This window comes from Passer domesticus, chromosome 3, assembly GCF_036417665.1.
Source record: "Passer domesticus isolate bPasDom1 chromosome 3, bPasDom1.hap1, whole genome shotgun sequence".
In the NCBI taxonomy this organism is placed as follows: domain Eukaryota; kingdom Metazoa; phylum Chordata; class Aves; order Passeriformes; family Passeridae; genus Passer; species Passer domesticus.
In genome coordinates, this window is record NC_087476.1 from 31,695,962 (window position 1) to 31,720,900 (window position 24,939).

General features: G+C 41.3%; 1 protein-coding gene across 15 annotated transcripts in view; it reads right to left on the minus strand.

Moving 5' to 3' along the window:
• The window catches only part of FILIP1 (filamin A interacting protein 1), a 101,945-nt gene that overhangs the window by 13,572 nt on the left and 63,434 nt on the right, over positions 1-24,939 (minus strand). For 12 of the 15 annotated variants that reach the window (XM_064412444.1, XM_064412440.1, XM_064412442.1 and 9 more), the window contains one exon: positions 1,026-3,831. In XM_064412444.1, coding sequence (XP_064268514.1) covers positions 1,026-3,831 — 2,806 coding nt within the window. Of the gene's footprint in view, positions 1-1,025; positions 3,832-5,139; positions 5,160-10,135; positions 10,273-10,461; positions 10,480-24,939 lie in introns of those variants that run through there. The other 3 variants (XM_064412455.1, XM_064412454.1, XM_064412453.1) reach the window with 3 other exon arrangements.

A 24,939-nucleotide genomic window follows, 5' to 3' on the forward strand; every position in this document is an offset into this window, starting at 1 on the left:
CATGGTTTATTAAAGACAAAGATGTGGCTACAGGCTCTGGTTCAGAGAGAAATACCCACCTATTGCCAAAAACTGGGAACAGACGCTGAGGGAAACATTACTGTGTGTTTACCCACTCAAAATAATATTCCCCTAAGCGTCTGTTGCAGACTCTGTCTAGCTAAGTAAGTTTTTGGACTAATACAGTACTGTTGGTTTTCTGTTTTGGTCAAATTCTTCTTTCCCAGGGTATTTCCAACTCAAGTAATAAAAACATATGTCCAGTACTAAACTGGGAGAGGACTATCTATAAATACTGCTCACTATGGTTAAAGACAGAGATGAGAAGTCTTTCACTATGAAAAAGCTGGAGTACCACCACAGAAGCCCAAAGAGAAAGCAAAAAAAAAAAATGCTACACAAAGCTCTATTGTAATACAGCACTTACAGAAGTTCAGAGGAACAGAAAAAGCTCTACTATTCACTGGCTAAAGAGGCTTGAAGCTGTAAGCAATGATAACATGTCTGCTTATTTATTTTGGAGTTCAGTAATATAGCAGATATTAACTGAACTATATAAGGATCATGGGATTATATCAAAGAAATGCCACCCTGCACATTAGAGTCTAAAGACTTGCCAGCTGAGCCAAAAATCCATGAGGTATATTTTCAAAATTCAGATATTGCACTCATAAAAAATAAAAATACAGTTTCCTGCTCTGTCATGCTCATCATTGATGTCCCTCTGTCTCTCACTTGTAATTTTGCTGGATTTTGCCATTATGAAAATAACTTTGAAGGGACTTCCTCTGGAAGTTAACTGCTTTGGGAGATAATACCAAAAGTGTACCAGCATCCAACACCAGTACAAAAATACATGAATTGGGAAAATTCTGATTATATAATTAAGCTTGAGCCTGGAAGAAATGTAGGGAAGACAAGAGTTTCTCCTCACCCCTCCCATTTTCCCTGCTGGTGTCTCAAACTAGCTACGGTTTGTCCTTCTCCCTACCATGAAGACCACACCATGATATCACACTGCTTACCACTGACTGTGTTCCTCGTGTGGAAGATGTTGTAACAGGCGTGATGGTGATAGTACTTGTCACCTTGCTGGCTGCAGGTCGTGGGGACAGGTTGCTTCGAGGTGATCGAAGGACAGTACCGGTGACCACCTCCTTCTCTGCCGCGATGTTCACCGGTCGGACTGTTATCACAGGGCTCGCGCCGTCGGGCACGGCACTGGGGGAACGTTTGAACTGGGAGCCCAGGTGGATGTGGATTTTGTTGTCTTCTGTTGTAATAATGTTGGCGTTGGCATTGTACTTGCGGATTGGAGTCGGGACGGTTTGCTTTTCTGGCGTGACTTTGAAGACAGCCCTGCCCATGGTCATGTCTTGTGACTGAGGAGAGACGGAGATTTCTGCCGGCGCTGCAGATGTCGATACTGTCATGATCTGAATTGGCGATGCGGGTCTGTCAGCAAAGGGTACTCTCCCTCCCTCTGGGGACTTTTCCCTGGAGAATGTTGTTATAGTGACTGGAGACATGGAGCGATCTGGGCCCATGGGACTTTCACTGCCTTTTCCTTTTTGTGGCATGACATTTGGAGAGGGAATGATGGTTATTCGTGGCTTCTGATTTCCCAAAGTAGGAATGACAGTGGTACTTGAAAAAAATTCCTCTGCAGATGGACTGGTTATCTCCAAAGTTGCTGTACTGTTCTCATGGTCTGGTGTCACCCGAATATGAAGAGGTTGACCCTGCTTTGGTGAAAGGACAACCTCCCCGGGATGTGCTGGACTACTGTGAGTTCGGGCTCCTTTATCAGGAGTTGTCTGAGCCCCAGTTTCCCTCTTTTTCATCCATGGTATCCAGGATTTCCTCATAGCAAGTTCATTTGCTGCCGGAGGATATCTCTCAAGAACTGAAGAACGTTCCATGGGTTTTTTCAGACCTACCTGTCGCAGATTGCTCATTATATGATTCTCCTCCTGGAAGGATTTCCTTATAAACACTGCTGGAGTTTCTTCTTCTGCTGCTTCATTGCTTAGAGCATCTGTCTGCACGCCGGTGGACGTCACGGGAACATCAACCATTCTTCTCCCGTTCATGCTGGGCCTCAGAGCACGGCTGTAACGCTTAGAAAGCTCCAGCTCTCTTGTCAGGTTCAAAACTTCCTGCCCCATGCTCTTGTTTTTGTTCTCCTCTTCCACAAACCTTTGCTGTAGAACTGAATAATCGACTTGGAGCTGAGAAAGCTGGTCTTCTTTGTTCATGAGCTCATGGATTTTTTCCTTAAGTGCTTGAACTTCTGCTTTCAAATCTCTGCTTTTGGCCTCTTCTAGACGAAACCTGTGTCTCAGCTCTGCCTCCTGGCTCACCACTTCACCTTTTTCTATTGCTTTCGTTTTGGCAATCTGGAGTTTCATCTCCTCCAACTGTTGAGAAAGAAAATTAGCTTTATCCTGTTCAGTCCTAAATTTCTGCTCTAGCTGATCATACTCATCTTCAGTCTTCATCAAATCTCCTTCAACCACTTCCAGTTGTTTGAGACGTTTTTTCAATCTTTCGATTTCAATGGTAAGTTCCTTAATCTTGTTGTCCTCATGACAACCATGCTCTGCTCCTTTCCTAGTTCGACCTCTTGTAATTTCTCTTTCTACTTCCTCCATACCATCAATTCTTTTCTTTAACAGGTCAACTCTACAGCTTAATTCAGATGATTTTTCTTCTTCACTTCTCAGTTTGCCAATTAACTCATCCCTTTCCTTTGTCAAACTAGATACTTTTTCTTCCATTTCAGATTTCAGTTTCAAAAATTTCTTACTTTCTTCTATTAATTTCTCTGTTACATCCATAACTTTCCCTTGTTCAACTTTAAAATTCTTGTTTAGGCCCTCAACCTTTTTTTCCTCCTGTTTTATTTTTTCCATCATATTTTTTCGCTCATCAACCAACATTACAGTAAACGACTTCAGCTTCGTAAGGTCATCTTTTAAGCTTATTTCAGCCTTTTCCAACTTGCTTTCAGATGTCTCAAGGTCCTTCACTCGAGTCTTCACCACTTCCAACTCATTTATCAAATCCTTAGTCAAATTTTTTTCTTTCTCCAAGTTTAAGTGTAGCTGAGTACATTCCAACTTGCTTTTACTGAAAGCCTCTTCCAGCTTCTCTAATTCTGACATTCTTTTCTGCAGTTTTTCCACTTCAAGTTTCAACTCTTTGCTATGATGCTCTTCCTCTTGCAGTTTATTTTTCAGCTCTTTGCACTGGGATTCGGTTTTTGTGATCTCTTCATCTTTCCCCTCCATTTCAAGCACGCGCTTGCGGAGGTTTTCCACTTCTGCCATTAAGCTAGAGTTCCCACATTCCCCTTTGGCTATTTTATCTCTTAATTCTTGAAGTTCCTCCTCAGTTTTTTGAAGATTTTTGTTAGTTTCTTCTAGCTCCTCTATTCTGCGAGTCAACCCCACTAGCTTGAGCCTTAGTTGTCTATTCTGTGACTCTTGATTAGCCAGTTTAGCAGTCATCTCCTCATGTTCTTGACAAAATGATGACGTTTTGTGTTCAAGTTCTGCCTCTAATTTCATCAGTTTTTGTCCATCTTCTTTTGTTTTTGCACTAATAATTTTAAGCTTTTCTTCTTCTTCCTTTAGTTTTTGGGTTAAGTCCTGTATTTTCTGGCTTTGCTGACCAAGTTGTTCAATATGCATTTGTCTTTCATCCACCAGCATGAGTGCAAATGATTTGAGCTTGACTAGTTCTTCTCGTAGTTTATTGATTCTCTTTGTATGCTCCTTCTCCTTCCGGGCTTGATAGATCTTCTCCTGCTCAAGAAGTTTCTTCAACCTGAAACAAGTTAGAAGAGATGCATTAGACTAAGATGTATATATATGTCTGTGTATCTCTCTATTTTTAAAATCACCTTTATTTTCGCTTATTTTTTATTAATTAATAATTAATTTATTAATTTTATTCAGTCTTTAAGAAATAACTACCTACTACAGTTGTGTTCCCAAACCAAGTATTTTGAATTACAGAAGTTTAAAAAAAATACATAAAATCATCTAGAAATCTGAAACACAGTACAATTTTCTACGTGTACAGGTAGCAAATACATCAGGTTTTAATTTCCTTACATTTATTTCTCTGTTAGGATGATGTTGGTAAAAGTATATGATATCCCAACAGGACAGGTATTGTCTACTCACTAATACATTTATACCAAATTTGTTTTACAAAGTGGATTCCTCTTTATGTCTTGCATACAGAAAAATCTGTAAAATAAGGTAAAAGATTTAAACTAATTGTCATATGCAGCCACACATAAACAGACCAATCCTGGTTACAAATAAACCAGCAGGACAGAAGATTACAGTAGCACACAACTGATAACCATCTGGGCATCACAGGCATATGAAATTAGCAGGAAGATAAATTTTCCAGCACAATGACTATTATGTTAAAAGGTTTCTTCTTCTGTATTTCACTTAGTAGATGTTGTGAACCACAAGGATCAGACTAGTCAAACCTTTGGCTATAGCTGCCCTCATCTAGGAAGTGTTCTTCTCTGTATGGCCTCTAAAGCTGCGTTTTCATACAATATAAAAGCTCACCATATATCCAAATTAGGTCTCTCCTCAGAAAGATAATAAAGGCATACATTACCCAGCCTTAGCCATGCAACATGGAATAATATAACTATTTTATACTGTGATATATTCAGAATCTCTTGACACCAATATAGGAAGTTCCTGCACGTGTTCTAAACACAGATTTATGAGGCTGGTGATCCTCAATTGAAAGAGTACAGACAACACAGGGATGCATCCCGACCAATCTAAGAGCCTTATTGTAAAAGAAGCAGTCTGACTTAGAAAGATGCAGGTATGCACACTGAATTTACTGTGAAATAATATTTTTTTCAAACCACTGTAATAGCACCTACAGTTCCCACATCCTCTAAAAAGACACGAGATAATTCAAATCCGCTTGCTTTGCTTACCCTACGTCTGAAGTTTCTCAACTTCCTTTCTATAACTGAGATGCACATCCAGGTGGTAATAGCAGAGCAATTAACGCCTGGCAATTAACTTGCAGTAACTGGAACATCCATATCTTAGCAAAAATCAACTTTTATCAATTTTCTTCTCTTACATGTTGGATTGTAGATGACAGCAGGTGGAGCACAGATATACATTCCTCTCTGCTACTCCAGCAATGAAGTGATGCCAAGGGCCCCGGGGCACAATGTCATACACAAAGGCTGTCTCCCAGAGCCCTCACCTGAACTCTACACTCCTAGCAAGAGCCAGATTAACTCTGTACTCAGCAACTGTTAATGTTTCACTCCTTGCTCCTGGGGGACCAGAATCAAAAGGAACTGGAAAGAAAAGCCACAAGAAAGAGAAGGAAGTCAGAAAGCAGAACACAGGATGCAGTAGGTAGGGAAGGAGAAGGCTGAAGAATGCATTTGAAAACAAGACTCGGATAGGATGTGGGAGTAAGAGAATAGTAGGAACCAGCGGTAGAGAGAAAAACAAACAAACATTGCAGCCAACCTTGCTGGGTCACAGATTATTCTCAAAAGAAAAGTCTCTTTAGTTGTGGCAGCTCTTTGGAAAGGACTGAAAAGGCAAGCTGGTGGATGCCTCATTATTGGTCAAGTTAGAATGTCAAAAGGTAAAAAAAGACCCACTGTCACTCACAAAGCATGCACTTTTCACACTGAAGAAGGAACTTTATTAGCATGCAATATATTCCCTGGCTACTCTGTCTCAGTGCTTCATGCAAATGTTTCAGCCAAGAACTCTTCCTCATCTCCCCCAGACTACGTTTTTAAAGGAATAGCATGTACCCTTCCACAAAAATACTGTTTGCCATGACAGAACAGTGTAGTCGAACCTGGTGGTGTTCTAAATGACATCTTCCAAAGTCACAAACATAGGAGAATGCTTCCAGCCTTCCTTCCTTGTTCCACAAGAAAATTTTAAGGTGACCCCTATAAATTAAAAAACCCCAGAAAACCACTTAAAAAAAATCGTGACACCCAAAAGCCTAGAGATGATTAGAAAACTGTCTTTGATTTGTAATTCCTAGACCTGCACATGTGATTTTCACCCAGCAATTGCTCCAGGCAGTACACCCCAGCGAGGCTGCTTAGCAGAGTGCAAAATAATGCACTGACCATACGTGGTTCCACCTGATTACCTGAGAGTCTGCTGGGGAATACTGCTGAGAAAGCCACTGGAAAAAATGCAAATATCAGTTAAACTAAGACAAGAAAATGCCAGTCATGAGGCTGAGCAAGAGAAGAAAGCATATTAGCCCTGTCACTGCCTTGCAGAAGTGCTAGCAGTGGGGAATAACCAGCTTGGCCCTTCTGGGAAAATAAAGCAACATTCAGCACTTCATTCTGCCTCAGCTTTAGCACAGGGAAACTACATGTCTCAGATGTGACAAGCCAACTTTCAGAGAAGATACTTAACAATACTTCTGGTTTTCATGTCTATGGGAACTGCTTCTAGTATCTGGGTCTGTGGGGAGGAATTGGAAGGCAGCACACAAATATATGTGTTAATTGCCAAAGTAATTTAAAAATCTATACCTTTTCAGTGTTACTTCTAGAGACTAAAATAAAGCTGAGTTTAAGCTTCTCCCGCTTTTCCATCTTTGTACAACTTTCATACCTCAGTGGTTAAACTGGAATTTCAGCAGGACTGCAAGGTGAGGTTGTCCCCTCTTGACCCTCACAGCACATTTGCTTCTATCAGGCTTCTCATCTGACTGCCGCTGCTCATGTTTGCTAAGTAACACCGATCTACATGGGCTCCTATGCAACACTAAAAGCCCTTCAGACTCCCAGCACCTGGTCTTCCATGTGTTAGCCAGAGCAACTGCATTCTGGACTGTCAAGAGGCTGAAAGCACCTGCATTCAGGATCAAAATCAAAACAAACAAAACCTTTAATACTGAAACATTAGGTACAGCCAAAACACTGACAATCCAACAATTTGATACCCCCCAGCCCAGTCCCCCCTGTGGTGTCTTGGTTTGTGATTTTTTTAGAAAAAGAAATGAGAAATGTTTGGATACAACTGGATAACCTGCATTCATCAGTAAGAGTCTCGGGGCTTTGGCTGAATGTCCCCAAAATGAAGCATGCAGATGTGATCCAGTTCCCTGCCCAGAGAGGGACTGTACTCCCTGCCCTTCTGCTGCAGCCTGTGTGGCATCTCTTTTACCCATGCCAAAGCCTGCAGCCCGAGTCAGTCCCTGCATACATGCTGCCATGGAGGTCCTGGTGCTCTCTCCCTCTCCTTACTATCCGTCCTCCCCGCAGTATTTGAGGAACAGGTCCAGTACTCAAGACAGGTACATTACCCCTTGCAGAACTGTATAAATAAGCAGGAAACCCTCAGGTGTGATGACTGTGTGCAGCTGTTAACTGCCTAAGTTACAAACAAACACCCCAGGATGCTGCTGCTCCGACTTTGTTCTACAAAGAAAGAAGCCTGACTGGCATGGTGCAGGATGCTGGAGTATGGAAGCTACTGCTGCAAGCTGACATGGTCCCTGCTGCATAGGGAGCAGCCTCTCCTGGATCCCCACCTTAGCTGTTCACAGCCACACCAGGCAGTGCTGGGGCAGCAGGAGAGCTCTGCTGGCAACCGTGCTGGGGAGGCAGGAGCCTGAAAACTTCCAGCAATCAATCTCAGTTGCAGAGAAAGCAGACATCAGACTGGAGGAAGAGCAACTATAGAATTAGTTTTAACAATGCTCATGAATGGTGTGCTGGTAGTAGCCAGCAAGGAAGAATGTAGGAGGATATGGGCAATAACCAGGCTCTCCCTCTCCTCCTGCCTTTAGGTTTGGTGCTGAAGTGTTTTCACTGCAGAGTCTTTCTGCTTCCCCTTCCCTCCTCCAAGCTATGAATCGATCAATAGAAGTGCAGTGGGATGCTGACAGCTACAACTCTATCCCTCCAGTGATGTGCCTTCATTTCCTTAGTCATGGCTCCTCTCAAAAAAACATCCACTTCCAAGTGGAACAGAGCATGCAAAAGCAAATATCCCCCCAAACATTTATTGATAATCATACCAGTGTGTGTACCTCCCTTTCTGTTTGTACTTCCAGCAAGATGAGAAAACATCACAGGTACAACCTTTTCCACTTCTAGCATAGAAATGAGCTCTCACCTACACAAGGAAATCCTGGGAAAGCAGGGCAAGCCAGATGATGCCCTGAAAGGCCAGAAGCTGCTCCCATGGTTTGCATACACACCAATATTTCAGCACCATAGTTCAGCTGTGTTGGCCTGTTTTAGCCCCCCGCTCTGCAAACAAACAAAGCCAAGGTTCCCAAGGTGTCTCCCACTGTTTAATTAAGCACTCAAAGGAGGGGCTAATGTAGAGGCCAATGTGGAGAAGTGGAGAGCTATTTCTCTCGCTAGCAAAACTGGCAGCAGGAGGAACAGCAGTCAGAAGAAAGATGATGTAAAGGAGGCAAGCAGGTGAGGTCTCTTGGGGGTCTTGTTAATTGAGTCCCAGCCTGGAGACCCACAGAGTTTCTCACTGCTGCTCTAGCACAAAGCCATGTGACTTCCCACTCCTGTAGTACCTTACTTTGCCATTTACATTCCAAAAAGTCTGTTGCTATGGGGTGTAATGACTTCTATCCCATTTCACGGATGGCCAGTAAGTGGGGGTTAAGGCAAATACATTAATGAGGACTTGGTCACTCTAAGGATCAGCTGACTGAGGGCTCATGAAGGCTGCTTCCTCCTGAGGGGCCAACAGCATTTCTGTGCCACTCACACAGCAATCCCAGGGGAATTTTCACTGGGAAAGCAAATGTCTTTGCAAACTCATCTTTCCACTTCAAACCCAAAGTTTGCTACTGTACATGCAGAGTTAGAGAGACTGGACAACTTCCTAGTGGTAGCTAGAAAGCTGCTGCCCATTAAGTGATGCAAGAGTCTGTAATCCCAGGACAATGAAAACCAGCAAGAGATGGTTTAACTCAATATAGGAGTTCCCTTTTTTTTTTTTTTTTTTTTTCCTCTGTTTAATGTACAACAGCTGATTTTGAAGATTATTTCTACAGCCACTGGGAAATCCTCCACATGTCAGGACTATTTCCCAGTGCTTCTATGTTTGGGGCCAGGCTGAGATACCCAAAAGGCTGAACTTTGCTAGTTCTGAGTACTTACAACTTGAGCTGAAGTCAAAGAGAAACAAAAGACAGTCAGACTCTCTAGGAAACAAAACAATCGGGCCTAAGACTTAAATTAGGCGATTAGGTCACACTTTCGAATCATCAGCTTCACTACTTCCCATATATCCATCTCAACTGGGAGAAGAAATATGAAAACGAGATCAGATCCCATGGCAAGAAAAAGAATAAAGCACATCTGTGTTACTTTCTCCTTACTATCCATTACATTTTAAATGTAAGTAAGGAATGAGAAAAATGTCTGAATGACTTTACTATAGAACTTTCCAACTTCTTGTTCAGTTTAGCACAGGGTCAACTCTGAAAACAAATACAAACTTGTTTAAAAAAGTTCTAGTAAACTTAAAGACAATTTTTTGTGGGTACCTAACATACAAACTCAAAGTGCAAAAAAGTTCATGTTCTTCACTGCTGAATTAACTTTTGGAAACTGATTGTATCAAACTATATAACAGGCAAATTAATATTCTTGCTGCTTCTAAACTGCATGATAGTTTCCAAAATATACTGAAAGTAAATGAAATGTTTTCTTCCTTAGGAGAACACATTGCTTGTAATCCACAACAGTTTATCTTCTGTTTCTTACACTGATTTTGTAAAAACTGAAATCCAGTTTGCAGTTAATTTGTATTGAAAGGGTCTTATTCCAACTGAGCAGTGAATAAGGTAGTATTTTGGAATACGAACACTTACTAAACTCAGCGTCCCCCCACCTTTCCAGCACACTGGTCACGTAAGAAATACACTAAAGATCTTTAAGAACAAAACCCGACAGACATCCTTTCAGACTGCACAACAGTATCATCCACATTAATTCCGGGGGTTAGAGCAGGGGAAAGGGGATGCACAGAAAGCAGGCACACAGTATCTGAGAGCGAAGGCGAAGCAGCGTTCAGCTGAGAGATGAGAATTGCCAAACCTGTCTCCGGGCTGCGGTTATCCTTCCCTGACCCCTCGGTGCGCGGTTCGCGAGGGAAAGCCGCACAGCACAGCCCCACCAGGTGCACCTTCCAAGGCTCCAGCCCCCCGCTACCTCAGCCCGGCCCCTCAGCGCTGTCCTGCCCGCCTGCAGCCGGGGCTGCCGAGCATCCCGGCGCTCCCGCTCCGCTCCAGCCGCGCTGCGTCCCGCCCGCGCCTACGCCAGTGCCCGGTGCGCTCCCTGAACCAGCGAATTGCGCATGCACGCAGCAATTAGCCGCGCTCAAATTAAAACACAATTAAAAAAAAAAAAAAAAATTCTCTTACCTTATGACTAGACCTATTTTTTTTCTTTCTCTTTTGTTTTTTTTTAAGCACGCAGGACAGCGTGCAGGGGGGGCGGTGGCGGGGCCCGGCCCCGCGGCGCCGCTGCCAGGTGAGGCTGCGCCCCGCGCTCCCCCGGGCTCTGTTCCTGACAGCCCCTCCGGGCTCTTTATAGGCACAGCTCACAGGTGAACGATTAAGAAATAATGGTTTGATCGCAGAGAACCGCTGGGAGCTGCTTTTGCCTAACTGGACTGGGATGCACGAAGCGCTGCTGCTTCCCAGTCCCAGCTGCCGATTCATTCCGCTGGCTCAACAAAAGCTCCTGTTGCTTTCCTCTTGTCTTCCCGGTGTTTGAAGTGGCGGTAGTACTGCTGGTACGCGCTAGCTGATCTTAAGATCGGCTGATAAAGGCATGAATACATGAAGAAAATCCCCTGGGGATTTAGTATACGGGCGTGTTTGTTTTTGAAAATCCATGCATAGTAGCAAGCCTAACCAAGTCTGGTGAGGTCTGAAAAGCACCATTCTGCTAGCTCCCTGCTTTAAAGAAGTCCTAAACCAGCCCTTTTGTTCCCAAAACAGCATAAAAGAATTTGAGGATTCATTCTATTTCTCTAATGATTCCCCGTATTGCTCACAGTCACTTTTTCAGACTTTGTGAGGGGACCTAGGAAGAAGGCTTCCCTTCCCTTTCCTTTTTGCCTTGGCTTTCCTCTTTCCCTTCCCGTTCACTTTCCACTTTTCTTAGAAAGCTTTCAATAGCAAAAGCACTGAAAGCATAGAATTTCAAATATTATCCACTAAAAATGGATGCGAGTTTACATTTTTGAGAACCTATCTAATTTAATGATCTTTAATTCTTTTTCCTTAGGACCCTCATTCAGCACATAGACTGGACAGAGCTCATTTGACAAGCAGGTGCTTAGGGGCTGAATTTAAGCTTTTTATTCAATATGTTATTTACCTCACCCTCTTCAGACTCTGCTGAGAACAAAATATTAATTTCTGGGAAGTATAAGTACAAAGGGGCCAAGGTTTTCCTTGGGACACCTGCTCTGGGGTAATTGGGTGTGGGTTTCAGAGTGCAGCAGGGTGGTGGTGCATGCTAATCACGATCCCTGTGATTCTGCCTGTGCCCAGGAATGGATGCTCCAGACTCCTGCACATCTGAGCCCAGATCCAATATGCTCCCCAAAATGAGAACCATTCTTAGAGTGAAAAACATTCACAATCCATGTAAATTAGCTTCACATGACTTAACTAGCACCACGTAGGAAATCCGTCGCACCAATGCAACAGTAAAGTCACATTTTCCAGAGAAATCTAAACAAGTCTTAATCATTGTCTCCCATTTCACATTCCTTTACCTCATTTACTAAATACTTTCCAAAAGATGAAGCTGGGATCCTACAGAGAAATTGTTGCTTCTTATATGCAAAGCTGATGCATCTTGGTATGTTTCTATTTTTCCTGTGTCAGAGGAAAGGTTTCTGTACGAAATGTGTTTGATTGTGCAATTACAAATGATCACATGCATTGAACAGACCAATGTTCTGCTTACTCTACTTACTGTGTCCTTTGCAATCCCAACAATTGTTTGGTAGAGCTAAATATTCTTTAAAAAGAGGGTATTGCATACACAATGGCAAACATTAAGATATTGACCATTGAAATGTAATGATGTAGCATTATACAGGCACTTTAATAGATCTTCAGAAGAGTTTAGATCCTTTGTATGGCCTGCATAAAAGTCTGCACTCTAAGTTAACACAATAATTTATAGCAATAGCAGGGTGTCAGCCTGGAGGCAGTTTGATACTAGAAAGGCTTAGAGCACTTTGCAAGCAAGTTTCAAAACTATCTGCTGACTGATGGGTTTGGCTGTGAGCAGCAGCCAGGAGCAAGGCTCTGTTCCACCGGCGCTGCTGGCTCGCCAGGAGGATCTCTGGTCACACAGCCCATCCCAGCTGGCTCTGAGCTTTGAGCTCATTGCACAGCTCATCCAGTCCCACTGCACCCGCTGCTGAGTCCCAGGTTCTCCTCACCTCTGCATTCTATTTCTAACCCCCGCCTCTCCCAGGTCAACAGCCCTTCTAGGTGTCCTCTCGTGCCTGCGCTGGCTGTCCCTTTGTCTGTGCTGCCACGCTTGGGCCAGGCACTGCAAGCGACACATCTTCCCTCATCTGTGTTTTCATGGTCTCAGCCCTGAGCAGAAAGGTCAGGGATGGCAAGAGGATGTTAGAGAAAGTGCAGTGTAGTAGTGGTGAGCCTACACACCTGCACTGGTTAAGTCTGTACCACCAAGAGATTTCATAATTAAAGTATTCTCCCATCACCCTTTCAACTACTCTGGGTACCCACCACTACGCTGATACCAGACCTATAGGGGATGTCAGGTAGGATGTCACAGCTAAGGTCAAGCAGGCCTTTACTATTTACAGCTTTTCGTTTACTGCTTAGAAATCACATTATGTGTCTATATAAAAATAGAAAGGTACTTCGTATGTTGTTATTTCTCAAGAGTACGTCAACTTTAAGTCACTTCAAAGTCTGGGAAAATTTAACTCACTCATGAATTTTTTTGTTCATACTTTCATTGGGATGAAGTAGTTTAAGAAATGCATTCCTGAGTAAATGAGCACTTGCAACATTGTGAGAGCAGATAAGAAAAGCAACAAGAAATAAAAGCAGCAGAGGAAATAGAGAGGAATCCCAAATTTCAACTCATCTCTGAAAGTCAGAAATGATACTTTGCATCTGGCATGATTGCCTACTACAGAGGAGAGTAACTGGGAAGCAAAAGGTGGAATTGGAAATAAATAAAAATTTAATTATGTGCTAATAGACTACACATTTCTTTGATAAGCTGCTCTCTTTAAAAAATTTCCTAAATATGCACAGCAATAGATTCCTCTTGTGGATCTTAGAGACTTGTAACAAATTATTGCCTGATTATAAAATTCTCTGTAAACAGAGTTTTGTAACCTTCCCAGCAGACTGCCCCTGCTCTTGGTTGCCTCTTTACCTTCAGTGCAGAAACACATGCAACATTTATAGTGAAAGCAGAGAGCTTGCAACTCTCTCCAAGTTCTCAAACATGTTACAAAAAACCCAAAAATTTCTGTTTGTGCAAAGCAAAGTTTTTCCTAAATTTGTGTTTACTTACATACTTGAAAAGGTACATTGTGTGCTTGCCAGACGTTTTTGCTTTTTGTTCACAAAAGCTTCAAAGCAGTGAAAATCTTCCATCACAATTTTGTTTTTCTTTTTTTCCCTTCTCTTGTTTAAGTCAAACTCATTTGGTAAGTCAGACCTGACCTCCACTTTCTGCTTGCAGTTCTCTGCTCTGAGTACAACAGATACAAATTGATTGAGTGACATCTTGATAGAACGAGAAAATTTTGAATATTTAGGGAGGGAAGAGGCTGATTTGAATTTGCTGCTGAAGATATAGTGAGCAAGGTGATCCATTGGGCCTTTTGGAGAAGAGAAATAAATAATGAAGATAAATACAGTAAATTCTTGAAACATGACTTTGTAGGAAAAGCCTGAGAAAAATACTTCAAGTTGGACTCTGTGCTGTTTTATCTCAGGCAATACACTTTATATGGCATACGTCATGCACATTAAAAAACTTCATTTGGTGAGCTGCCCTGACAACTGGCTTTGTTCACCTTTGTTCTTATTTAAAACAGGTTGTTCCATGCAGCTGTTAAAGAAAATGTGTGCACACACACACGTTTGCACACAGGCTTTTTTATTACCCCTCAGATCTTTCAGAATAAGTCCTGCTGCCTAGGTTTTAAATTATTTTTCTGTTTCTTACAGCATGAAAATCACCCTATGTTGGGATCTGCTGCTTTTTGTCAAAGCATGATTCAAAAGTTTAACAAAAGCATTTTTGGCTCTTTTTTTTTTTTTTTCTCCTGTTGCACTCTACCCCCTTCCTTTTGGTTTTCTACTTTCTTAGCACTTGTGTGTATCCTTTTGCTAGCTGGAAAGCTCAGCATCTCCAATACTGCTGGGATTATTTTCAGTAAAAGTGATCACAGCTGAAGCAGGACCTGCCTGTGTAACGATTATTGCTTCATAGTATGATTTGGTCATATTTTGGGAATAAGCACCAGGAGTCTCATAGAAGCCTGTTGTGGCCCTGCAACAAGAGCATCTTGGGAGCCAAGGGAAAAGGTGTCCTGGAGCTTAGACAAGGACACTTGGCAGGATGCCACTTTCTGCCCTCTGTGCACCCCCCGTTGTTGGTGCTGGCTGCTTCACCTACCTGTGCTCTGTCAGAGCTCCTCACCAACGCTGTCTGCCTGCTCTGGGCTCCACCCTTGTTCTTCTAAGTTACTTGCTCTTGAGGTGCTAAGTGTTCATGAGGAAAAATTAGATGGAAGAGTGAGCTCAAGTCTTTAAAAGCAGGGAGAGCCATGTCTATTCTCAGTTTACCCAGAGAGAATTAGTCTTTTGGGACTGTCTTGGCCTCCTTTGCTCCAGCTGGATCTAGGATGTGAAATTAATCCTGAATGATTTTCTCCTTTCTGTTGCTTTTGTTCTCTTGGCCTAAACCTGTCTCTTTGCTATTCCTCATTTTTTACAATCCAGGTCCATCAGTTCAGTTCTTGCCCCATTGCTCTCACTCCTGCTGACCTTTCCTGGACATTCTTTTCTTTTGTGCTTCTTCCCACTGACCCTTCCTTCAAGCAAGGTAACCCAGTAACTCACTGGGATTGAAAGGCACCTGGGTCCTACACCTAAAACTAAAGGTTGTCTACCTCACTGCTCCACTTTTGATACACCACTGGAACACAGTATTTGATGGAATGAGTAAATCTAGTTGGCAGGAAAAATGAAAGAAAACAGGATTCAAAGAATTCCTGCTTCATTTTAACATCGAACCATACAAGTGATGGTGTGTCTGGAGTCACCATGAGGGGGTTGCAAACATTGGAAAGTGTACCAAAAAAAAGAAAAGAGTGACAAAATGTAAAATCTGGATTTAGGAAATAGCATCATTAATATTGTCATAGCTTTTGCATGCAATTGCACGCACTGGGCTAGTCAAGCATGGAGAAGCTCACACAGCAGTACAACAGCAATGCAGCTTGAGAGCAAGTAATTCTTCAAGTGGAGTCAATGTAGAAACTCATCTCTGTCAATGCATCTCAGACTTTTTTAGAAATACAGCCTTTGTGTGCACTTGTTCATATCATATTCAGCCACCTTGGTCACAGTGACATAAGAATAATACACACCTATAAAAGCAGAGAAAAATAACCTAATGAAGATTCCTTCTTGATTTTTAAATTACTTCCTTGTGTCATATTATTAATGAGTTAGCAGCCAGCAGCTGCTTTTATGATCTAGAGAGGGACTGATAGATTTTAACAACATCAGCATCAAGTAATCCTGGCTGTCACACCACATCCTAATATGCCATGTCCCAACTCTCAGTCTGAAAGGCTGTGAAGGTATTTCCATTATTTTTGATGCCAGAACCCTCAGCTCTTGCCCTGAACACAAAATACCACACACTTGCCCACCACATCCATCCCACCTTTGCTACTGCTTTTTGCCTGTGTTCCAGAGGTGCAGCATAAATGGGCACCTCTCCCCTCAAAAAAAAAAAAAAAAAGAAAGAAAGAAAAAAAAACCAAAACAAACCGAAAAATCCCAAAAATACAAACCCTTCACAACTGTGAAAAACCACCAAATAAACCCCCTTACACCAAAACGAAGCTTTTTGATTACCACATAGCTATTTATTACAGCTCATGCAATTCTAAGGTTTACTGGTTGCATTAGATTTGTGTCTGTCCCCACAGCTCCCCTCCCCAGCCAAAACACTCAACCTAGACTCACCCAAGGTTTGAGCCTGCAATTTTAACCTTTTACTTCTAGTTGCTTAGAGCAGAATCCAAAAAATACTCCCATAAATATCTGGAATGCAATCAACGAAGAATTTTAAAAGGAAAAGATAAAGAAAACAAAGAAAAAAGCCTCAAAAAAACCCCACCCAAACCCAAACCAAAAATACACAACCAGTACACATATAAATATGAATGGTCACAGGCATCTGATTTTTGAGCAGATCTGTATTTTAGTTGCCCAGATTTGGATGTTTGTTGCACATCCAAGGATTTGTTGCCCACCCTTGGTAGTCCTGTCATCTTGCCTGAACTGAGCATCATTCTTCAGCTGAAGTTATTTGGGCCTTATGAAGTACATGTCTTTAAAAGCCAGGGCTTTATTCGGAGGACAAGAGAGACACGAGCTGACCGTAGTCCTTGCACAAGTACAGGAGCTGTCAGTGCTTCCATTCAAAGAAACACTTACTTGCACCAGCCCCTGTGCATGCCTTGCCACAAAAACAGCATGTGTGGTTTTATTTCTCTCCTCAGTCTGAAATATTTCTAGTTTGCTCTACACCTTTCTGAGATCATGTCCTGACTGTAGCCTGTTGAGTATATGAACAGCACAAAAAAAAAGGACAGGGAAAACTCAGGTTCCGAGATGGAGAGCAAGCAAGGAGAAACTGGGCCAGTTTCATACAGTAGGTGGGAATTAGAAGGTGCTGTACTTGCTTTTGTCTTCAAATTTCTTTCTTCCATATCTGTATTGCCCTCTGAATAACTGAAGGGCTTGTGCAGTCTGGCTTTATTCCTCTCCAATCAGTTATTCAGTCGTTAGCTGTTGACTTCCACTGAGCATCCTCACTTACAAATCACTATTGGTTTTTAAAATCTTTTAGTGACATAAGTGCAAATGATGCCTCATGCACAAGGAGGCAAAAGCTTACAGCCTCCTTGATGGAATCAACAGGCAATACTGACCAAAAACAATGCAAAACACAAAGGGATAATTTGACTGTGGAAAAATGCAAAAAATTATAGTCATTAAAATGATTGCTATTATTATTGCTGCTATTATTGTTGTTGTTGTTGTTATTATTATTATTATTATGTTTCATTATTATTATTGTTGTTGTTATTACTATTGTTATTACAATTGGTATGATGAACCAAAATGCATATATAAGTTATATAAAATATTATTTTACAGGAAATATGTACTGCTGACAAGTTAATTTTCTGGAGAGCAGACTCCCATGCAGAAGCTATAATTCCACCCAATAAACTGCTGTACATAATACATTTATATATGCATGTATAGACTTCTACAGGTACAAGTGTACACACATTTCGGAATTCCTGCTCTGATTCTATTAATCCCATTAATCAAGAAGAGCTCTACTGACTTCAAAGGAATTGCAACAATGCCAACTTCATGCTCATAAAATCCAGCATTGGGATTATTTCCTAAGACCTGAAGAAGATGGATGTAGAAAGCTTGGGTGTGCTAATGGTAGGCACAAGGCAATGGTGCTTGTCACTGAAAGCGAGTTGGAGCGACAGCCCTTGTTCTGTCAGGTGAGGACAGAGGCAGTGGAAGCAGGACAGACTCTCCTCTGCTGCAGGATGAGCTGTGCCCATGTCACATGAGCTGTTCACACTGCCTTTGGCTGCGACAGACACCGCTCTGCCCCTGCTGGTTTTGGAAACCAGGGCTGTATCCCAGGCAGTAATTTTCAAAATGAAAAAATGTTGAAAGCTATGCATCATTTTAAAACAAGTTAAGTCATCTAGGAAAAGCCTGACATTTAAATGATGAAAGAGAATACATCTATCCCTTTTTGGTTTCTCTGAAAATGAACTATTTAAATGGAATTGTACAGGAACTTTCATTCTATGATATATGTACTTGTCACCAAGAGATACTTTTTCAGCTATTACATAATTGCTATCATCAGAAAAACATTGCTGTCATTCTGCTATAATTTAGCCTCATTTACTGCTCATTTCTTTATCTTTCCTCATTAAGGAAACATGTTCAGCTACGTTACTATTAATTATTCCTTAACATAAGCAACTGCATAACAAAGCTGTGTGAGTAATTGATTTTTCAGTTTCAGAGCTAAACCAAGAATTAAAAAATATATTTTAAAAAGCTTTTCCTTTTTCTCTCATTCAAGTGGAAAAAAGTGTTTCATGTGCATTTCAGTGAAACATTTGTTTGTTTCAGATCAGTAATTTCATTTCCATTTTTGTCATTTTGAGAAAAACAGGGGATAGAAAGGACTGTAGCTTGGCCCAATTCACCAAACCAACAAGCAAAAAATCCTCCCTTTTTCAGAAGATCAAGTGATCTGCCTGGACCAGTGAATTCCTCTGTCTGGGAAATTTGAATACTCAGGCCCTGACCTTCAAGAAGATTTTCATCTCTTTGGTGAAAAGAACCCAAAATTATTTAAGTGACTTGTAAAATAGAACAATTTTTCCCAAGAAGAATGGGAACAGACAACCCAAGGAACCAGTGATGTGACCAGGAAGGCTTCCTCTGAAAGGCATATTCAGGTCCCAACAAGTTGACAGAAGGATTAAAATTCTATCGTGATCCAGGTGAGTGGCATAATCACAGGGTTATTTGATATGTTTTTTGAGTAGCTGGCCTTGTGAATTAGGTCACCACATTTTCTTTGCTGACATTAATAATAGTCTTACACACAAAATGGTATGTCTTAATGAGTTTTTTAAAAGTTAGTTGAAATGCTACCTATGGCAACACAATATTATAGTCAGGCACCTACTCAAGTACCTTACAAATAGGTGGTGAATTAGACATTTTGCATTTCTCTGCCCTCACTTTTGCGCAGGCCTTGGCAAATTTCACAGGAACGCTTTGTCTGGATATTTGCACCTCCTGGATTTTTTTGTTTCTGCCCTAAGGTTTCTTCACGTCCAATCCTTAAAAAGAAATGAAAACTGAAATGATGGAAATATAAAACTCATTATTTCTAATCTCCACTGCTGCTGGAGATGCTGCAGGAATGGGAAGAGATGCATGACTTAGCACCGTTTTGGGGAAAGAAGATGGAAAAAGCATTACATCTGTTTAGGGTTAGGAAAGCTTCCATATAGGCTCACTGATTCAGAAGTCACTGATTCAAACCCCCCTAGTCAGATGATGTCTTGAGGTTCTTGATACAACTTATGGAAGTTATCAGACCATACAGAACATGGACATTAGTAGGGTGTAAGGGCAGTAGGTCATATACTTCACTAATTAGACTGCATCTCTGCACAGGTAAACTTTCATTTAAACATAAAGGAAATATCCAACATGTTCAAGCTCGAGAGCCTATTATGTATTTATACTTGTAAATAAGTGGTATCTATTTAATTTTTTTAGAAATCCACTGAAACCTGTTTCTAATCTTACTGAATGAGGAAGCAATTTTCCCTACATGACCCTGATTCAATTCTTGTTTTCTTTGCCTAAAAAACGACAGCTTAAAAAGATGGCCTCAGTAGAGCTGCGAACTGATATTTATTTCAGTAGTATAATAACTCTGAAACATGCCAAAGGCCTCCTAAATGTTCAAATTGTTACCTATTGCACCCTGGACAGAGATTGAGTTCGTGAGTAGATTTTGAATGAAGTAATTTTTTCCCCCTGTCTGACCCTGGGAGCATTTGAATTGATGATTTTAGCAAGCAAACTTGCTAGGAATAATGAAGTACATATAGTTTTGTATAATAATTCTCTCTCAAGGGCTGTGAAGCTGATGCCTACTTAGAAAAAAATTTGGAAAAGTAGCTGAAACAACACATGATGCCATTTTATATAATCCCAGAAGTGACTGAAAGACTGGACAGTTTTGAGGGCTATCCAAGTGTAAAGAGATGGATTTGGATTAGTCCCAGCTCACATTGTGTAAGACTTGCAATACTTTCATATTGTTTCTCCACAGTCAGATGTAACTGTTTGTTCTCTCCTTTTCAAATTACCTTTGGAACCATTTTTTTTTTTTGGAAGCTGGGACCAGATTTGTTAGTTAAAACATAAACTTTGAGTCGTCTCTGCCTTTCAGTCAGCTAGAGCTGTAAAACAGGACCTGCAAAATGGATGGCCTTCAGATTTACTTAACTGTGCAAAAACTGTATTTGTCATTGCCAGGTTTTTTAATTCATTTCTTTTAATAGACTACCCCAGAATTTCTGATCTGTGACCCTGTGAATATATTATATTGACAGAAAATAACCAGCTTTTCCAAACCATGCCAATGGCATGTCAGCCTGAAAATAACAAAAATGCACTGCTGCCCTTGTCTTCTACATTATAATATTAAAAGTTTAGAGATGCATTTACTGAAAAGTAGACAAAGTAGACTCAGTGCTCTAGTAAGGCCAGTAATGTGTGGTAAAATGAGTAACTGCTGTAGGCAATGGTGAAGTCCCTTTGGGATGGCTTTTCCTTTTTTTTGGTCACAGTTTGGAAATCAGGACACAGAAACAATCTCCATATAAGAAAAAAAAAGCTAGAGTACAAATATGGCTAAAAACTCTTGGGGGAAGAAAAAAGAAGATAACGAAAATGTTTCTTTAAAGTAACTTAATTTCCAGACTTTAGAAGAATCACCAACAGATTGCAGCTACAGGCCAAAATCTGTGTGATATGTTTGGATCTTATACCTCACCCCAATACTTCTGTATGGGCCTATTATTACCACAGAATTTGCCTTTATGGTGGAAAATAACAGAAATTTATTAGTCCTGAACACTTTATATTTTTGGCTTATTCTCTAAACAAGTAATTGACTGATGGATTCTCTGCCCTGCTATCTTCCTGCCAGATCCTTTCTTTTACAGTCTTCATAAAAATCAAGGGAAAACACAAACTGGAAAGGCAACACACACAAAATCTCCAATCTATATCACATTCCAGCCTTTACACTTGTTTGGATCCATAAAATACAGGGAAACAAAAAGGCAAGCACTTCCCAATGGAAGGCTTGGTGCTGCCGTCTCGTGGGAAAAGGGAGAAGGGAAGCTTTGGTAATAAAAGCAGAAATGCAAGAAGGGGAGACAAGGGAGTTTGAAAACTTGTTAACATCAACACTCCCATTTTTGTTTCAAGAGGGCTGTGTGCTTTATTGCTCACAGATCAGTTTCCTTTGCAGGTGATGTGGGCCCAGAATTACATCACCAGCAGAGCAGCCAAGAGCATCTCGGTGCCAGCATGACTGAAGTCCAGAGGAATGTATTATCACAGACCTCCGAGGGCCTTGCCAGTGCATTCCTTGCTGGGGGTGCTGCAATGGGGAAGGCAAAGAGGAGACAATTTTACGTGAAGGCTGAAAGGGAACTTTGTGGAGGAAAGAGCTGGGGTCACAGTCTTGCTGTCTCCTCTAGGCAGATCTAATTATGGCCATGTACTTCAAAAAGAGGGTTTAACTAAAACCAGATTTAGCAGGGCAATGCTTAGGAAGTACAGACTGAATCTTCAGCCTTGCCCTTGAGGAAAACGTGAAATCCTTCAGTGCACTGAGAACACTCGCAGTGGTTAAAAAGAATAATTTGAAGCACTGAGGAAAGCAAGAACCAATATTAAATCCTCATCAATTCAGTAAAGTCTTAAAAGAAAATATTCTATCCTTTAGCACAGACAACGCTGAGATACTGGGTGTATATTTCCTGATCACTGTGTGGTGGGGTGACAGAGTGTCAGCAGTCTCAGGGATCGTGCTGGAAATGACCAAATGACGCACAAAGCAGTACACAGATGGATCCTCTGTAACAGCTCCAACAGAGCCTTTCTGCCACATCACACCCTCTGTTTGGCAACTCACATCTCATCCATACAAAAGAAATTCCCTCCTCCTCCCATTTTTGCAGGCTTTCAGGCTATTTCTTCTGTCCATTCTGGATGGCAGGACTGGCTCAGTGGTCTTCACCTCAAGCTTCTTTCTGAACTTTTAAAATCAATGGGACCTTTCCAGTGCTTTTAATAGGAGCAAAATGTGCTGTCAACCAACAGGATTAAAAGAAGGGCACAAGAAAAAAATTCCAGAGATTAGCACCTCTAAAAATGTCAGCATTTTAAACCTCATCTCCTAGGTAAATCAAAACGTCAAAGAAATGCTGAGATTACAAAGATCTCCACCCTTTTCCACCAGGAAAAGAAGCCCTGCTAATCAAATGAAAAAGTTTATATTTGATAAAATAAATATTTCCCCCTCACCCTGCCCCCAGTTCCCTGAAAGGGAAGGCAGGAGGGCTGGGACTAAGCAGCACAGAGAACAGCCAAGTACCATTTCATGTTAAGCCTGCTTTATACAAGAATTTTTGGGGTCATGAAGTACCAATAGCTGGTTTAGTTGTGCCCAGCTCAGCCCAAAGTCATGCCACCAGCTCCCTCCCCAAAGCACAGCTGAAGTTCATGAGGGTGCCTGTGCTGGGAAGACTAATTTTATCCCTGAGGTTGCTGATGCCTGCTCTGCTGCTCTCCAAGAGCCCACTGCAAGCCACAGCATCAATGCAGTTCTGACCAGATCCTTCATTCTCCACCTCTCAGACCAGAGACTCCTTACACCACCATCTATCATCCAAGTCTCTGAGGGGGCCTGGGGGCCTTCAGCTCCTCTCCATATTCCTCAGCCTCCTCAGGAGGCTCCAGGAAGATGTCTGCTTCAGCATTCCCCAGAGTCAGAGTTACCCAAGCACAACTTGATGTTAGAGGAACAGCAGCAGAGGTAGGCAAGCATTGAAAAAGGAAATTTGATTGCACAGAAAAATAGAAAATACTGTCCATAACTTTCAAACCTCATTAGATACTATTATAGCATACTATAGGGAAATTTGCAAAATGCTTCAGCCACCATGTCCGTAGAAGCACCTTCCACTAAAAGTACCAGATTTCTTTCATCTCCACCTGGAAAATGGTTATCACTACTCTCTTCCTGTAACATGCAAACCTTTTCACAATCTTGCTTCAGGTCAGTTGCGCTTGGTCTTGCAGAGCCAACAGCAACAGTGAGGCCCTTCAGCCTTCTCCATTTACCCCCACGTCCCCAGCTGTCTGCATTTTGAATATCCCAGTGCACAATTTTCTCTTTTTCATACTTTCCATGTGTCATTATTTTTGAGAAATCATGTTTTCCTGTTACTTCCTTCCTGTATGAGGCTGGCCTAATAACTAGTTACTCATTGGAACTGTTTGCTTTCATATCATGTTATTGTAGATAGATTAGAGATAATGTATGAAAGCGCATGTAAAAAATATTCCAAAGTAAATACATTAAGAGAGTGTTAGACATACATTAGAACTGAGGCATATTTCTTTCTTAAAGAATCCCCTTTTTGCTTTGTTCAAACTTTCACAAGACAGCAAAAGCAGACGTGGCCTGCAAAAGTTGATGTAGACAACAATGGTTAGGGAAGATTGATAAAATCTTCCTTGTGAGGAAAGAAACTGCTGAAATTACTTAGAGCCAGTATAGAAATTATTACTTCTCCCATTGTAGCAGACTGCTGTGAGATGGCCATCCTGCAGCACTGTTCTTCCTCTGGCTCACCCTGTCTCATTAACATTATAACTGTGAGTGCTGACGGGCAAAGTTCAACTCTGTGTCCCTTTTCATTTTCATGGAGACTACAAGTCTGTTCAGCTCTTAATAAAATAACTCTCAAAGTACCACAGTAAAATGAATTATATGTATAGTGATACTTATAAAACAAGAATGCCTATGCAGGACCTTGAAAAATGCCTTTGGGCAGGTCAGTTCTCTGTCCCAATATGTAGACTGAGTATGAGTTCCTTGTATGCTTTAATCCGTTGCAACTTAATTTTTCCACTTCAAACTCTTTCTTTTTGAAAAAATCTATTGCCACTTTGGGGCTTTCCTAAGAAGGCATCCTATTACCCTCTCTTTCTTTGTGAATATAGCTGTCAAACAATACTACTTCTAGTTTTTAATATCTACAAAAATGTGGGTGCAGCCTCAGTTTCATATGCACTCTGAAAACAAAGGTAAGAAATAGAGATTAAGACTTGATGCTTAGCGTGTGGTTTCCAGCCCATCCTGCTTTTGCCAATCTGCTCTGCAAGTGATCTGAGAGGAGGAACCTAAGAGGGAGGTACATGCATCTTGGTTTTCTATGTTTAGCTGCACATCATGTTCTCTCTGCTTGGTCACTACTATCTTGAAACAAATTAGTGTCAGAGACAAACAAAGTGGATTAAAAAGCAAACATCAGATTTCTGGTGTTACTCAACATAAATCAAATGGGCTCCAGCACTGCAATTATTCCCTTGTATCCACCAGTACAGAGGCAGTGGTGAATAAAGCCAGTGGATTCAGATGTTCTTAAAGATCTGCTTTCAAGAGAAATTCAAATTCAAATTTTCCTTTCCTTATTGCTGTTTTTCCAAGAACAGTAGAATGTAGAAAACTTGAAGTTTGAGAGAGCAGGAAGGGTAAGAGAAAATGCCCACAGATATGGGACAGGATATATTAGTGGTAAGACAAAAAGCTCTTTAATCACTTCATTAAAGGAAGTCAGTTCAACCCAGGTCATAATAGTAGACTATTTAGTGACTTTCACACATTAAGAGGGAATAATAAGAAGGCAACAATTG